The sequence below is a fragment of the Gavialis gangeticus genome, unplaced genomic scaffold, assembly GCF_001723915.1.
Source record: "Gavialis gangeticus isolate Ggan-Ray unplaced genomic scaffold, GavGan_comp1, whole genome shotgun sequence".
NCBI classification, from domain to species: domain Eukaryota; kingdom Metazoa; phylum Chordata; order Crocodylia; family Gavialidae; genus Gavialis; species Gavialis gangeticus.
This window is the reverse complement of record NW_017728994.1, coordinates 66,845,088-66,860,279: the sequence shown is the minus strand read 5'-3', so window position 1 is coordinate 66,860,279 and position 15,192 is coordinate 66,845,088. Positions and strand designations below refer to the sequence as shown.

At 42.2% G+C, this 15,192-nt stretch overlaps 1 protein-coding gene across 1 annotated transcript in view; it reads left to right on the top strand.

Annotated features, from left to right (window-relative positions):
- Window positions 1-1,811: 1,811 nt before the first annotated feature.
- CPXM2 (carboxypeptidase X, M14 family member 2) overlaps window positions 1,812-15,192 on the top strand; it is a 203,638-nt gene continuing 190,257 nt past the window's right edge. The window contains exons 1-2 of the mRNA XM_019502962.1: window positions 1,812-2,351; window positions 12,361-12,462. Coding sequence (XP_019358507.1) covers window positions 2,024-2,351; window positions 12,361-12,462 — 430 coding nt within the window. The 5' untranslated portion in view covers window positions 1,812-2,023. The remainder of the gene's footprint in view (window positions 2,352-12,360; window positions 12,463-15,192) is intronic.

Sequence of the window (15,192 nt, the reverse complement as noted above, 5' to 3'; positions counted from 1 at the left end):
TTTTTTTTTTTTTTCTTTTTAAAGAGCTGGGAGCTGGGGGAATAGGTGGGGCAGCCATTGAGAGCAGGTGAGGCCGATCTGGAGATTCAATTGATTTGGCGGTGGCCAAATCTTCGATTCAGATTTGGCTGAATTGATTTGGGACCATGATTCAAATCCCCAAATCAAATCATTGCCTCCTGAATTGTCTGAATCTGAATCCAAAGCGAATACTAGCTGCTTTGCACAGGCCTAATTCTTATCCTCTTTAATTCTCACCTTTGCCTTTGATGTTAAGGAAAATCCAAAGGGAAAAGTAAATACTGGGAGGCAAACTTCTGTTTCTTAATACAATTCCTCTGGCTGCCCAGCCTCTTTGCAGGGCTCCTCCATCTCCGTACCCTGCCTTTACCACATCAGATGTTTAGGGGTGTAATTTCTGAATTTTAGTCTGTTCTTAGTGCACTCACAGAGTCCTTGGAATGCCTCCAAATCGTGATTATCTCCCTCACCCCCGCCCTTTGACCTGTGTTCAGAATAGCACCACAGCTTCAGTTCAGCTCCGTCCTAAATCAAGGGTCCCAATTGGGCAGCATAGCCAGCCTACTCAGTCCCCTGGCTGGCTCTGAGTTCTGTCCCCATTGCAGGGGTGAGCTCCCCTCTCCCCCCCTTCACAGGGCACCTCTCCCCAGCTGTCCTTTCTCTTCTTTCCTCTAGGCTATGGACCCAGCATGCTTCACTCACTGGATGAACTCCTTGCAAACCTCTGATGAGACGTTCTTACACCAGATCTTCATTCAGACAAGTTTTGTTGCTGCAGATCCTCCTCTGCTGGCTCTGTGGACCCCCAGCTGGGGTTTGGTAGTTGCTATACCTCCATGTAGCTGCATGAGCTCCTGCTCCCAAGGGTCTCCCTTCTCTGGGGCAGACCTCTCACCTGGCTCCAGTGCTTTAACTTCCAGGTCAGAGCCTATCCGGTGTTTTCTCCTCTGTCTGCTCTTGCTCCTGCAGCGCTCAGCAAAAATCAATTAGAGCCACATCCTGGTTTCCCATGCCTTATTAGGGTTCTCAACATGCATATGAAGCACTCCCCATCCACGGCTCCCTTGCCTTTTTGTACTTTGGGACAGGGCATGACTTCTGCCCTGTCACACAGGGGAAATGACTTTTGAGGAATCATATATGCTCTGGTTTTCAAAGGTGCTTCACCTATTGTTTTTAATTGTAGCACATCTGTAAAACAGGCACCTCCTGTAGTCTATCTCCACATTTACTGGAGGAATGAAAGATGGATGAGCTTGCTATGGATCTAGAGAGAGGAAATAAATGTGTATGAAATAAAAAGAAAAATAAGGTAAAAGATATAAAATACTATTTGCATATACAGACACACAGAGATGATAAAGATGTACATAAACTTAGTGAATTTTACTATAAAAACACAGAAATAGGCAGCTTTCTTTGATCTACGTGTGTGTGTGCACAAACATACTCCCCTCCCCCCCTAATTAAGGTGACATATATTTATGCATCGACTTGGAGTTGAAGGATTGTTGACATTTTTTTAAAATAAAAGGAGCCCGGGATCAACTGTGCACAAGCACTGGAATCTTTGTGACTTGAAAGCCCAGAGGGTTAGCTGAAATGGTATCTTATAATTCTGCTTTTTGCAGGAAAGAATGCAAGCAAGGAAGCAAGCAAGCAAGCAAGCAAGAGTGCTCTGGAAAGTCACACCTGCCAAAAGCCGGCAGAGCAGAGCTCTCTTTCTTCCCTATGTGTGTTTGTACATGTGTCTGGTTTGTGAGCCCTATGATCACATGCATCTCCTGCTCCTGCCTCCCTCCCTCCTCAGCCTTCACTCCCACTGCACTACTTGTAACTTTTGCAAACTAGTCCAAAGCAGAAGCACTTATCACAGACAGGGCAATTTTCCCTCTTCAGATCTTGGGATTCACCAGCTGCCAAAGTTTCTGTTTTTCCTATCTGCTGAATAAGGATCTGGGACTCACAGAGGATCTTGGTGCAAAAAAAAAAAAAAAAAAAAATGATTTCCCTTAGCAAGAAAAGCTCATGTTTTTCTCAGCTCTGTCTTGCTCTCTGTGCCTTTGGGCTGGCACTGCTTGGAGATTTGTCCCAGGCTCTACCTATGGAGGATCAGGATTATTACTTGCAGGAGATTATTAACAGAGATCATTATTATTCTTTTCCGGAACCCACTGAGGAATATTCCCCTTTCATCGAACAACCTGAAGAGGAAGAATCAGTCCATGCTGCAGAGACAGAGAAGCCCCCAAAGCTCAGACCTGGCAGGAAAGAGTTAAAACTGAAGAAAGCCAACAAAAAAGAAAAATCCATTCTTGAAACTCCACCAGGTAACTTTCCACCTCTTCCTCCTCCAAACTTTGAGATCTCTGCTCAATCTCATGCTGACTTTGACTTTTAGAATTAATTAGTTCCTAGTAATGGTAGAAGTAGTAGTAATAATGAATATGCAGGTGATGATGATGAACCCACACACTAATTTTTTTACACCAAGTTTTGCAGCATTTGGGAAATCACACAAACTAATAACACCCTCCCCCTATCAAGTAGGGGGATTGCAAAAGCTCTGCCGTTTGTTAATTGAGGCAGTGCATGGACTTTTCTGTCTTAATCATATTTGACATTTGTCTAGTTGTTAAAACTCCAGTTTTACAATCAAACAGAGACTGACTGTATGGCTGAACCTGATTGTCTGATGGTGTCTCCTTTTTATCCCTCTTTGTTTTAATCTCGGAGGTGTTCCTGAGTTAGTTTCACATTTGAACATATGAATTACACTTGGATTTCACTTTAAAGTCTTTTCAAGAACGGTATGTAAACAGCTTTTCTGTAAGAGATACCATCTCATAAAAGAAGTTTTTTCCCCCCAGTTATTAGGAGGTACTTGTCAAATAAATTAAGCAAAAACAAAACCCAGACAAAAGCAGGCAGGCATACCTTCCATCGTCTCACTGACAACACTTAATTTCTTTTGCTGAAAAGCAATTGGAAAACCAGCAAATCACTATTATTGGCAAAACTGTGGTCAGTAAGCACTGTACAGAGGTTTCTATTAGGCACAGTTGTGCCTCTATGGAGTAGTAACCTGTTCTGTGGGCATATTCTGATTGTGCTGTGCTTACCTTATTGCTTTTTGGGATAATGAATATCATGCGCTATCATATTTTATCGTGCAATAAGCTACCGTTTTCTAAATTTAGAGAGAAATCCCGCAGGCCTCTGACCCAAACTCTTTTGGCTGGAAAAAGAATTTTGTAACATTAAAAGATGCAGGATAAAATACAAAAGTTGCAAATAAAACACATAAGCAGTCAGGACACAGCACATTTGAGAGTTAAGATTTTCACAGAAGCATCATAGATATTAAATTTGGAGATTCTGATTTACAGTTAAGACTTATTAAAGCAATTTTTTTTTATCAAGTGAACATTGGGTTTTCTTAAAATAAGAAATTGCTTCAACACTACCATTGCTGCAATGACAGCAGGGCAGAGAACACTAGTGACAAATATATGCCTTGTATGAGGACAGTAATGGCAGAAGACTCCCAAAAGCGGGGTACCAGAGGACACCAGCAGCTAGATAGCCGTTTAAAAGGATTCAGCCTTGATAGGGGCATTTCCGTCATGAACTTGTTAGTATATTAGCTGGGAAGTGCATGCAGTTTTAAAGCTATCTTCAGGTTCTCACTTGTCATATTTGGTATTACTAACATTTATGGAGCCCCCTATCTGCATACAGGGTTTAGTTTGTACCTCTCCAGACATCAGCTCCAATAAAGGCAATAGAAGCCCTGCATCCTTACAAGACATAGGGACATATTGTTGCCTGTGAGCCATAAAGGTAACTAGAAACTAAGTGTGTTGGCAGTGGTAGAGTTTACTTGGTAGTCTTCTCTTGCTGAAGTTTGTTGTGCTGAGGAAATAACTGGAGGTCCATTGCATTAAATCAACAGACCATCTAAGATGCAGTTAAAACTCAGGTGTCTGCCATGCTCTTTGGTGGTTCTCAAACCGTGGTCCCTGGGCTGCACACTCAGCCCAGTCAACACACTCCTGCAGCCCTAGTGATATCAGGGCTGTTTAATCCTGTTAAAACATTTTTTAAATGGATACACAGGAAGTAAGTTGTGTGGGTGCAGCTGACATAATAATTAAGCTACAAGCATGTCCCACTATGGCAAATAGGTTGAGAGCCACTGCTCTAAGCCATCCCATCAGATGCTCTGTAACTCTCTAATGACTTCAGGCTTCTTACTGGCCCTCCCTGACTTACATGGCAGCACAGTTGCAAGCAAACTTTGGAGAGTTTTGCATGCCATAGGATTAGAGGCAGGGATAGCATACTGACTCTCCAAGACAGCATTTACCTGCCTCATCTATGAGACTGCCCTTTCTCTTTCCACATTTCCTTGCCATATGCACAAAGCACCTTCCAAAGTCTGCAACAAATGGGGTAATAATTCTGGAGACAACATTCTCTTCTACACAGCCTTGATTCCTCCTCAAAGCAGGGGTACCCTGGGTACTGAATGACATAAGGAGGCTATGGAAAAATAGTATGTAATTAAAGGTTGTGTTACAATGTATGCACAGAAAATAGCCTACTTAAGGTCTTACTGGCAACCCAGAGTTCTGACAGCTCCCAAATCTGAGTATGTGGTTTTTTCAAAATTATGGTAGTAATGGTTTTTTAAATGAGTGGGTTTTTCCTGTACTTTCCTAGTTTTAAAAAAGTAAGAGAAATTCTATTATATAGCATCCTATTAACACCTACAAGGTCCATCACCATTGGAGCTTTTTGATCTACTGTCAAAACCTCTCTCATTTGAGCTGAGTGTAACTCCAAGCAATATGAGATTGTCATTAAGGCTGTGTGAAATAGTACCGTCCCACTTCGACTTCCATTTTGATGTTTTGATGGAACAGTGTTTTGTTTTGAGTTTCATTTAGTTTTGAAAACGCTGTTCCATTTTGTTTCGTCAAAACTGTTTCGCTGTTTCGACACTGTTTCGACGTTTTGCCCATAGACTATAATAGGGAAGCATGAAACTGCCTATATCTTTGTCATTTCTTGCCTAATTCAGATGAAACGTCCAGGGGTGGTAGCCCCTTCTGAGGCCATGAAGCCTGCCAAGTTTCAAGGAGATAGGTGTATAGGTTTCTGGGAAACTGTACCTCAAGGTGTTGACAAGAAAATCTCCTGTCATTTGATAGCAGTGGCAGCCTCCTGTCATCCAACAGGCAGATCCAGGGGCCCGCACCCCTGGGAGGGCTGCAGGGCTCTGCTGGACTCCTCCCAGGGGTGCAGGCCCCCAATCTGCCTGCCGAATAACGGGAGGCTCCTGCTGCTGCTGCTGCTGCTGCTGCTGCTGCCTGGGACCGGTGCTGGGCATAGCCCACACTCAGCGCCGGGAAGATTGGTGCTGCTGCTGGCCCCAGGTGGCAGAACTAGGCTCCTGTGATCTGGCAGGCAGATTGGGGGCCCGCAGCCCCAGGAGGAATCTGGCACAGCCCCCACAGCCCTCCCAGGGGTGAGGACAGGCCCCTGATCTGCCTGCCAGATGACAGGAGGCATTACCAATCTTCCCGGTGCTGGGTGTGGGCTCTGCCCAGCACCAGTCCAAGCTGGCAACAGCAGCCTCCTGTCATCTGGCAGGCAGATCAGGGGCCTGCCAGCACTCCCTGGAGGACTGTGGGGCTTTGCCAGACTACCACCACTGGGCTAAGCTCCAAGTGGCTCACAGCCCCATGGAGCTCAGCCTGGTGGTAGGAGGTGGAGCACAGCACTGGCTCTGCCTGCCTCCTGCCACCAGGCTGAGCTTCATGGGACTGGCGGAGCCAATCAGAGCGCAATGGCAGGAGGTGGGCAGAGCTGGCACTGTGCTCTGATGGGAGTGCAGCCTGGCAGCAGGAGGCAGGGAGAGCCAGGGCAGCACTCCGCACCGGACTATGCTACATGGGGCTTCGAGCTGCTTGGAGGGCAGCCCTGCCTCTTCTCTGCCTCCCGCCATCTGGCTGCTTCGAAATTCGAAATGTTTTGAAACTTTTGAAATGTTTCAAGTGCCTTCATTTCGTTTTGAAGCTGTTTCAGTGGTTTTTGTTTTGCTTCGATTTCACTGTTTCAAGGTCGAAATGTGTCAAAACAGCTTCGAAACAAAACACTCAGTGAAATTTCACACAGCCCTAATTGTCATTCTCTATGTGAACCAGCATTAGAGTGGGTTTTTGCCAGTTGGATTCAAAGATAATAGCTGATAACAAAGGAAGGTTGGTATTCAGGAATCATGGCACCTGTGTCCTGTCCTCCCTGTGCCTGTCATCCTACCCCAGCTCCTCATTGCAGTGTTGCCCTATTCTTTTGTTCCTATGTCCTTGTTTCAATCCTAGTCTCCACCTGGTGTTCACTCCTTGGCATCTCTATCTCAGGTGCTATCTGCTTGACTAGTCATTTCCAGTCTCCATCCAGAGACCCTCATACCCCATCCAGTCCCATCAGGTTGGATGGGGCATGAGGGTGCTATAGTGCAGGGCTAGGCGACAGGCAGCCCTTACTTTGTAGCACCCTCATGCCCCAGCCAGCCCCTGTCATGGTCTGCATGTGTACTGAAGTGCATGCAGCTACTCCACTCTAAGATAGTACTGTCCCAGACAGTACTATCCTATGGCAGAGTTAGTTAATTTACTGCACCCTAATACCAGTGCACATGTAGGCTGTGACGCTTTATTGCAGAACCTAATTAGTCAACTCCACAGTAAAGTGCAGGTGTAGATGCACCCACTGTACTTCACTGAAGTGCAGTCCTTCTCCTTTCCTTTCACTACCTGGGCTGCAGCCCTGTAAGTCAGGGACTGCACAATTTTCTTAGTTCTAATGACTGGTGCCAGGCAACCCAGAGTAGTCAGAAGCAGCAGTTTCAAATCCTGCTCTGCCCTTTCACTCTAGGTTGGAATATAATCAATGATGAGATTTCAGCTGCCAGAATCTAACAAGTTCTAACAGAACAGGTGTAATCAAAAATATTTCAAAGGATTATAACTTGGCCAAACATAGGTGTTTTTCATGGAGTCAGCAAAAGACATATCCAACACTAGGGTGATCCCCTTACCAAGTTGCAAATCCTTGCTTCAAAGTATTGAGGCACTCGAACTTCTCAATGCAAGAATGTTTTTAAAGATATATACGTCCTCACCAACAACCAAAACATTTTAATATTTTACTGTCACATCCATAATATACCCTGAGGTAGACTCGTCAGTATGGAGAAATTCAGTCTAAATGGTTAACATTTAGAAAAGCTGTAAGCAATGGAAAGCAGGGGTTTCATAGTGAGAAATATCAGACAATGTTAAGTATAGACAGCACTCATAATTCTTGCTGCAGAATAACTAGCCATTAGATTGTAGAGGGATCTTGCAGTTATGCAGATTAAATTGCAAACTCTACCAAGCACAGTGTTAGTGTGATTAGTATTATTAAAAAGTCAGTAAAATTGTTGGTTTTCATTACCTAAGAAAATCAAGCCTCTTATATAGCTGCCTAAATAAGATCTCATACACACACAGAGTTTTGAAAACTTGGTCATAAAAAAGTTTTTGAAAACTTGGCCATATGAAAGGATGCATAAAAGTGACCACATGATTAGTGCTAAACAGCTAAAAATAATTAACAATGATGAATCCAGCAGTGTAAATATGGATGGGTTTATATAGATGAATTTGACAGCCATACAGCAAATATAAAATGCCACATTTTGGGAAGCTCACTCTAAGTGGTGCATGTTGGATTAATTAGGTGTTGTGGCAAACAATGGACTGTATCTGAGCTGGAATGAAGAAACGCAGAGGAACAAGACCGTGTGATCTGCCCCTTGGCTGAGCAGCTGGTACTGATCAGTGTTAGCTTTGCATCAAAGCTAAGCTAAAATCATAACACTCTGAAAGCTATAGCAAATTACATGTGACGTGCACTTGATTAATTTAAGCTAATTGCTGTAGATGGTGTGAATTGCACTGTTCAAAATGTGAAGTGCTAATATAAGGACAGATTTATTGGCATTTACTGTTGCATTTTTTTAAACCAATATTTTCAAGCCCTGAACTTATGTAACAATGTAACAGGATCATGCCACTCTTATCCCTGCCACCATGACTTTTATAAGTGAAACTGGACATTGCCATCCTTGGAAGGTAAATGCTTGGTTTGACAGAGCTTTCCATGTGTGGATTTGCATTTTCTAATCCCATTCTTGCTGATTTAGGATTTGATCCAAATCCCACTTGACTTCAATGGGCTTTTGCTCAGGCTCTTAATGGACGTTAATATACACCCTCTCAGTGACCATCTGCAGTACAGATCACAGTTTTTGAAGTGTTTAGCTATTAAAACTATAAATATCCACTTTCTCATATTTTCATTGTTTTTCAGCATTCCCACTGGAAGAATTTGGAAGGAAAATGTTGTAGCGATACGGTGTTATTTTGAAGTATCTTGTTTTTGTCTGACATTACATTTGAGCTTTCTCAAATGTCATCTGTCACCAACTTTAATCCTGTGACTTAGTCAAATTCATGGTGTAATGGAAGAGGTGACGACTGTCTTAAGTGGTGCTGGCACAACATTGAAGAACAAAGGAATGAGCGTAGACAAAACCAGTTAAAGGGTTTCCCTGTCCTGGAACAGGGCAGTCTGACTGGCAGCTTGTTTGGGGTTAAATTGTGCCCCACCTGGCTCCTGCCAAGCTGCTATTTCTCCTATTTCTCTGGCTGTATCTCTTGTCTCCACCTCCCTTTTTTGGCTTCTGTATTTGGCACCTGCCCCAGGGCACAGTGTAGGACAGAGAGCTCAGTATGAGGCTGAGGCTATTTGGGTACACACTGCAATGATGATGGAGGGGGTGGCACATATGCAAGTGCACTGCAGCACTAGGGAGGGGGTGCCCCTACTGTGTGTGGCCTCAGGAGAATGCCATCCCGACTGCTTAAAAATTGGGCAGCCCTGTCCTAGAGTGTTATGGTGGTACATCCAGTGTGCCAGATCTTGAAAGGCCAAATGTCCTCTGCAAGGTGTGGAGTGTCCTCCACTCTTGTTAGCTTCAGCAGAAAGGGAGGGTGCATGTGTGTGTGTGTGAGAGAGAAAGAGAGAGAAAGAGAGAGAGAGAGAGAGAGAGAGAGAGAGAGCTTGGTTTCTGGAGGTAGTGCTGGAGTGATGGGTATGAAACAAAATTCTGGAGCTATGCACATCCAAGCTTCACTGAAGTGTAAACAAATGTCATAGTTGCCCTGCTCTCACTTACGGGTGAAAATAAGGCCTTGACGTTACAAAATTCAGATCAGGATCTAAACTCTGAAGCTTGGGCCAGTCTTATAAAAGACATACCATTCCTGCGGTTCCTGTGCTGGTTATAAAGTAATTCCAACTGCACTTGGAAAGTGAAGCAGGCAGCTTGCCATGCTCATCTGCATGCCAGTTCTCAGGATGGTTTCCAACACACAGCTATTTCTTATTTCACTTATTTGTTGGTGCCTGAGCTCCGGGACAAACCAAAAGGGCACATTTGTTCATGCGTTCATGATTGCCAGTTGTATGCTTTTCTCATCTGACCACTTGTATTTCCTGAAACTTACTCAAAGAGAACTATATCAAGTCTACCTGTGCCCTAGTGTGCTTACTTTTCCTCAGAACTATGGTTTTGTAAATAAGACCATGATACTACATATGCAATAATGACCTCCTTTAAAATACGTGTGTGTTTGTTGGTATCTCATTTCTTTCTGAGCCCCATTTATGAAGCCAGGCCTCATTGTACTAGGTACTATACAGTGGGAGTATAAAATGAGAGACAATCAATGGCTGACAAGGGAATGGCAAGAAAACAATGAGGTTTTCTCAGTCAGCATGCCAGGCATTATTATTGGCTCAGTAACTGCTGTCAAGCTTTTGCAGGTGTCATAGCAAAGGAAAGCTTTTAGGAGTTATCTGAAGGATGCCAGTGAGTTTAGATGCTTATGGGGAGTTTCTTTTAGCCATGAGCAAGGAAGAAAACACAAAAGTACTGGCTTAAAAATGTAACAAATGAGTTATGAAGGTTGGAATCATTGGTAGGGTTGAGACAGAAGCTGACGTATCAGTAGCCTCAGACAGACAATGGAAACAGTGGGAACAGACAAAGAGGGGCTTAAAGGCAAAGATGGGCAGTTCATGTTTGTAGCAAGGAAGAGTGTGTCTTTGGACGAAGAATGCAAAAACAGGTGAGATAAAAGCAAAGAAGCCCTTATACCTGGCTTTGCAGCAACATTTTATAGCTGCATTATCATATGGCTCCTCTTCCTGCATGGCAGAGTTGGTGAAAGCCAAAAGGATGTGAAGCACTCGGTCCTGCGGAGTGCGTGGTAACTTTCAACTTCTTGCGGAAGTTTTACTTCGTATTGCACAGTAGGGACCCACTCATTGACCCTAGTTGTTTCTCAGAAGTTCTCCCACTGATTTTAATAGGATCTGGATAAGGGCCTCATTGCCCAGAGCCATATGCAAAGACATAAACATGTGGTTTGTAATGAGCTTTCTTTCACTTAGCAGTGCTACCACCTCGTTGGCAACTCTAGAAATCCACTAAATAATAACGCATAACACAAAAGCTCCTTTTAAGTACCGATCTTTCAAAGAATGCTATCCTGCTTACTGAAAAAGGCTGAAGAATGGTCAAATACTGCATAGAAGGATAATGTACTTAATTATATTCAACCCATTTGGGCTGGCTACTCAGTATTCTTCTAGGCAAACAACGCTAATGAATAATGTAACATTAGAAAAAACCTTTTGAATAAACATTTTTGATTTTGCTGGAGGAAACCATTTTCCATAGTAATTCCACAGCAGCTGGATCCAAACTGAGTTGAAAGCCTTTAAAAAAAAAAAAATCAAGATTTCATTACAGAAGCCTAAATCTGCTTCTGTAATCCAAAGGGAGTAAATTATGGTTTAGATCAATTCACTAATTATTTGAATGTACTCTATCCCCTCCAGAATTTTTATATTCATTGTGCTGATGGTGACCTCTTCAATGAGAATATTCAATAGCCCATTGTCTAAGTTTTACCAGATTTGTCTTAGAAGGAGGACTTCCAGAGGCCATGTCAGCTTTGAATGTCTCAAGGAGATGTAGCAATTCAGATATTTGGCTCAAACAAATGCCCTTTTGCAAAGTATCTGCTGTGGGATTTGGGGAGGATTGTCATGGTTGTGTCAAGTAGTACTTCTTACCACATACAACAACTTCTCCGTGTATATTTGTAGACATATGAGTTTAACATTAATTCTCTGGATGTTTGTGGAAAGCACACCCAAAGAGTCTAGGCATGGCTGACATGAGTTTATTTTAATTTTAATTGAATACACTCAGAAAACTCTTCTGAGTATTTTTCCCAGCACTGACAGAAGGAAAGAAAGAACAGTACAGAACCAGGGTAGAAAAAAAAATTATTTGTAGAAGTGTGACACAATGTCAAGTTTATTTACTCCGTAAGTAGAATGGATGGGCAGCCTGGAGTATTGCAAAGATAGTGTCAATGTTTAATAAAATGGCTTGCTTGTGTGTGGGTGTATGCATATAAAAATGAAAAGGGGGTGCTTTTAAAGCTTTTTTCAATATATTTACAAATTTGTTTTCTTCATGAGGGATGGGTGTATGCATGTTCTTTTATGGATAGTCATGGTCAGCATATGTATATAGACATACCACCTGCTTTATAGCTTTATAAATTACCTCTGTATATACACATCTAAATATATCATGATGGCCATTGACAGCTATATACATCAGAATGAGAAGAGGTACAGGTGGAAGATGCTATACAATACTGGTATATAGCAATGGTGATCTTGTGATCACTAAGTTTGAGGGCATTCTTTCCTTGAGCCAGAAGATTGGTAATTATGTTGGAAGAAGTCATATCATTGCAGATAAAGATTCTTACCCCTTTTAATTTCTGATCTAGCTTGACTGAAGTCATGAGATGGGCCCTTAAATGTTTCATGATGAGAACCGCTGTGAAATAAATTGTCAGCCCAATACATTCAATTCTGAATTCTGTCACTACAAAGAGTAAAACATTTTTGATTTCCTTGCAAACGGGACACTTATGATTTCTTAACCCTGTATAGTTTATAGTTCTGCTATCTAGGGAAAGAATAACAGGGTGTTCTAAGTGTCTGTTTTGTCAGAAAGGTTAGCACACTATCAAAAGAAGAAAGTAATTTTGTTTATCATGTATTTGCTGGCCATTCTTAAATAAACTTGACAGGTGCAAAAGTAAAATTGTTTTAATTTTCTTCCTCCAGCCAAAAATGGTAACAAGAAAGGTGAGAAAAACAAGAAAGGGAGCGAAAAGATGCCAGATGGTGACTCTGAACGTCGAAGTGCCTATGAAGACATCAGAGAAAGTATGTGAGAAGTGTTTAAAATACCTTTGGCGTTCTTGGTGTTGTGGCTGCTCTCTTTAACTATGTTTAAATTACAAGGGGTATTGTAGGGTTGTTGGTTGTAGCACTGTTGGGCTAAGGACAAAGGCAAACAAAGTTCTTTGGGTAGATGTGATTTTTTTTTTATTAAACCAATTAAATAGCTGGAAAAATTGTTCTTTGCAAGCTTTCAGGCACAAACACCCTTCTTCAGGCATAAGGAGAGTCTGTTAATTCTTTGCTATGTCTAAAGCAGCAGTTCCCAACCTCAGGTTGTGACTCAAATGAGGGTTGTGGGGGCAATGCCAGCGGCACCACATACCAAACACAAGCTGCATCACGTGCTGGGAGCTCCCTTGCCCACATCCCTGGGCCACCACCATCGCACTCCACTCCCAGCAGTGGGTCATGGCAAAAAAGGTTGGGAACCACTAGTCTAAGGTCTGTGCTAAATTGGAGTTCACATGCTGAAATAATACTGTGTGTGAAAAAGTAAAGGGACAAGGAATTTGTCAGTATGTGACAATACTTTAAAGTACAGAGAAAGGTAAGGAGCCTAAATCTTATTTCCACAGCTATGGAGGACACAGGAGCTTTAAAGTGGGTGTCTGGCTCTGGAATGGTGGCTAAAGGACCTTAGAACAAATGAGAAGCAAACACAATATACACTGAATAGTTTTAAAATAACAAGGTATATTTTCAGCTTATAAATGACATTGGCATTTCTGAGCAGTGCTAGATAGAAAGCCCCAGAGACAGAAGTCTTTTCTTTGGAGCCTAAAGACAGAAGTCTTCTCTATGGTACATCAAGAATGAAAGATGTATGATTCTTTCCCACTAATAAATGTTAAACTTCCATTAAGTATGTGAAATAGCTCAGACCAATACCAACTGTGACCCTGGTTTCTGTACTATGGATGGTGTCCATTGTGATTCAGTTGATTCCTCTGATTTCAAAAGAAGTTAACAAACTTGATCAGAAAATAAATGACCTCAGGTGGATTAGTGATATGGTGGTGAAAAAACTCCATAATATCATAAGAAACAAAGTCTCCCAAGTATTTGTAACATTTTTAGTACAGACATCTTATGTACTTCTATAGCTATCTTGGAGATTAAAATAAATAGGTAGTGGGAGTAAAATGCAACTGTGCTTCTGTCATCAAAAAATCCTAAAAAGGAATTAAAAAAAGAAGTTATAAATGTCTTGTGCTGGTGACCTAAATTTGTTTCTCATTCCCATAGCTTACAGACTTGGAAAATAGTATATTAATAGTAAATAGTTTATATATTTTTTTCAATTTATGAAGTTTTCATTTTTTTTAAATTAAAGTGAATTGTCCAAGAAACATGTTTTTGTGAAAATATGTCAGCCTGCAGGCTGATTGTAAATTTTTTTTGGCATGTAACTGGCACCAGTCCTATTCTGTTATAATTAGCAGGATACTGCTTTAATTTCCTGTAGAAAGGATCACTTTAAAAATCTCAATTTAAAATCTCATGAAGTTTATATGCAAGGGGCCCTTTGTAAATAGATGAAAATCTAAGTATCCAGATATATTGAAAAAATGATGGTTGAGAGTAGAGAATGGAGCTCGAGAGACCTGGTTTTGGTTTTAGTCTTTCCACTTTCATTGAGGATTAGCAAAATCTGTGGCAGTTGAGTTAAGCACCTAAGCTTCCTAAAGAAAGCATGGGGAAAGTTAGATGCTGTAGAATGGGTGTCACAGCAGCCAAAACACTGAGCAGGGAGTTGCCTAAAGTAGATGATAATGAAACCCGAAAAAAAGGGGTGTCTTAAATCTTGTTCCTGCTTTAAAGCAGTCTGACCTGAACAGAGGTGTTTTCCTCCTCTTGGCAGTCAAAGGGCTTAACACTTTCCTGAAGGCAGGTGCTTCAGTCTTTTATTTCAATTAAGAAGCAAGGGACATGCCTTTCAAAATAGATTTGGAGGTGATGGGGATGTTGCACTTAGATCTAGTATCTCATTTCTAAGGCAGTATTTCAGTATTTTATCCAATGCCTAGTCCATAAAATAGTATAAAGAGTCTTTGGAGCAGGTCTCCCTATTCCCATATGAGTGCCCTAACCTCTAGGTTGGAGAACAGTACTCTTGCTCTGTCTCTGGCTTAATGAATCTTTAATAATTTGTTGAAGTGGAATGAACAGCTTCAACAGCCAAGTTTTGGAGCACCCTCACCCTGCAGAAGCTGGTGATTTAGGCATTATTCTGGAAGGTGGGATGTGTGTGTTTGAGTCCCCTTTAGAAAAATAAGGTGTCTTCATAGATTTCATAGACATTAGGGCTGGAAGGGACCTCAGAAGATCATCGAGTCCAGCCCCTTGCCCAAGGGGCAGATAGTCAGCAGGGGTCATAGGATCCCAGCAAGATAAGCATCCAATTTGCTCTTGAAGGTGTTCAATGTAGGTGCTTGAACAACCTCCGATGGCAGACTGTTCCAGACCTTGGGGGGTCGAACAGAGAAAAAATTCTTCCTTATGTCCAGCCTGAAATGGTCTTGGAGGAGTTTATAACTGTTTGACCTTGTCATCACTTGGGGTGCTCTGGTGCACAATCATTCCCCCAGATCCTGGTGAACATCCCTGATAAACTTATAGGTGGCCACCAGATCACCCCTGAGCCTGCACTTTTCCAGGCTAAAGAGCCCCATGGCTCTCAGCCTTTCGTCGTAAGGTCTGTTTTCCTGACCT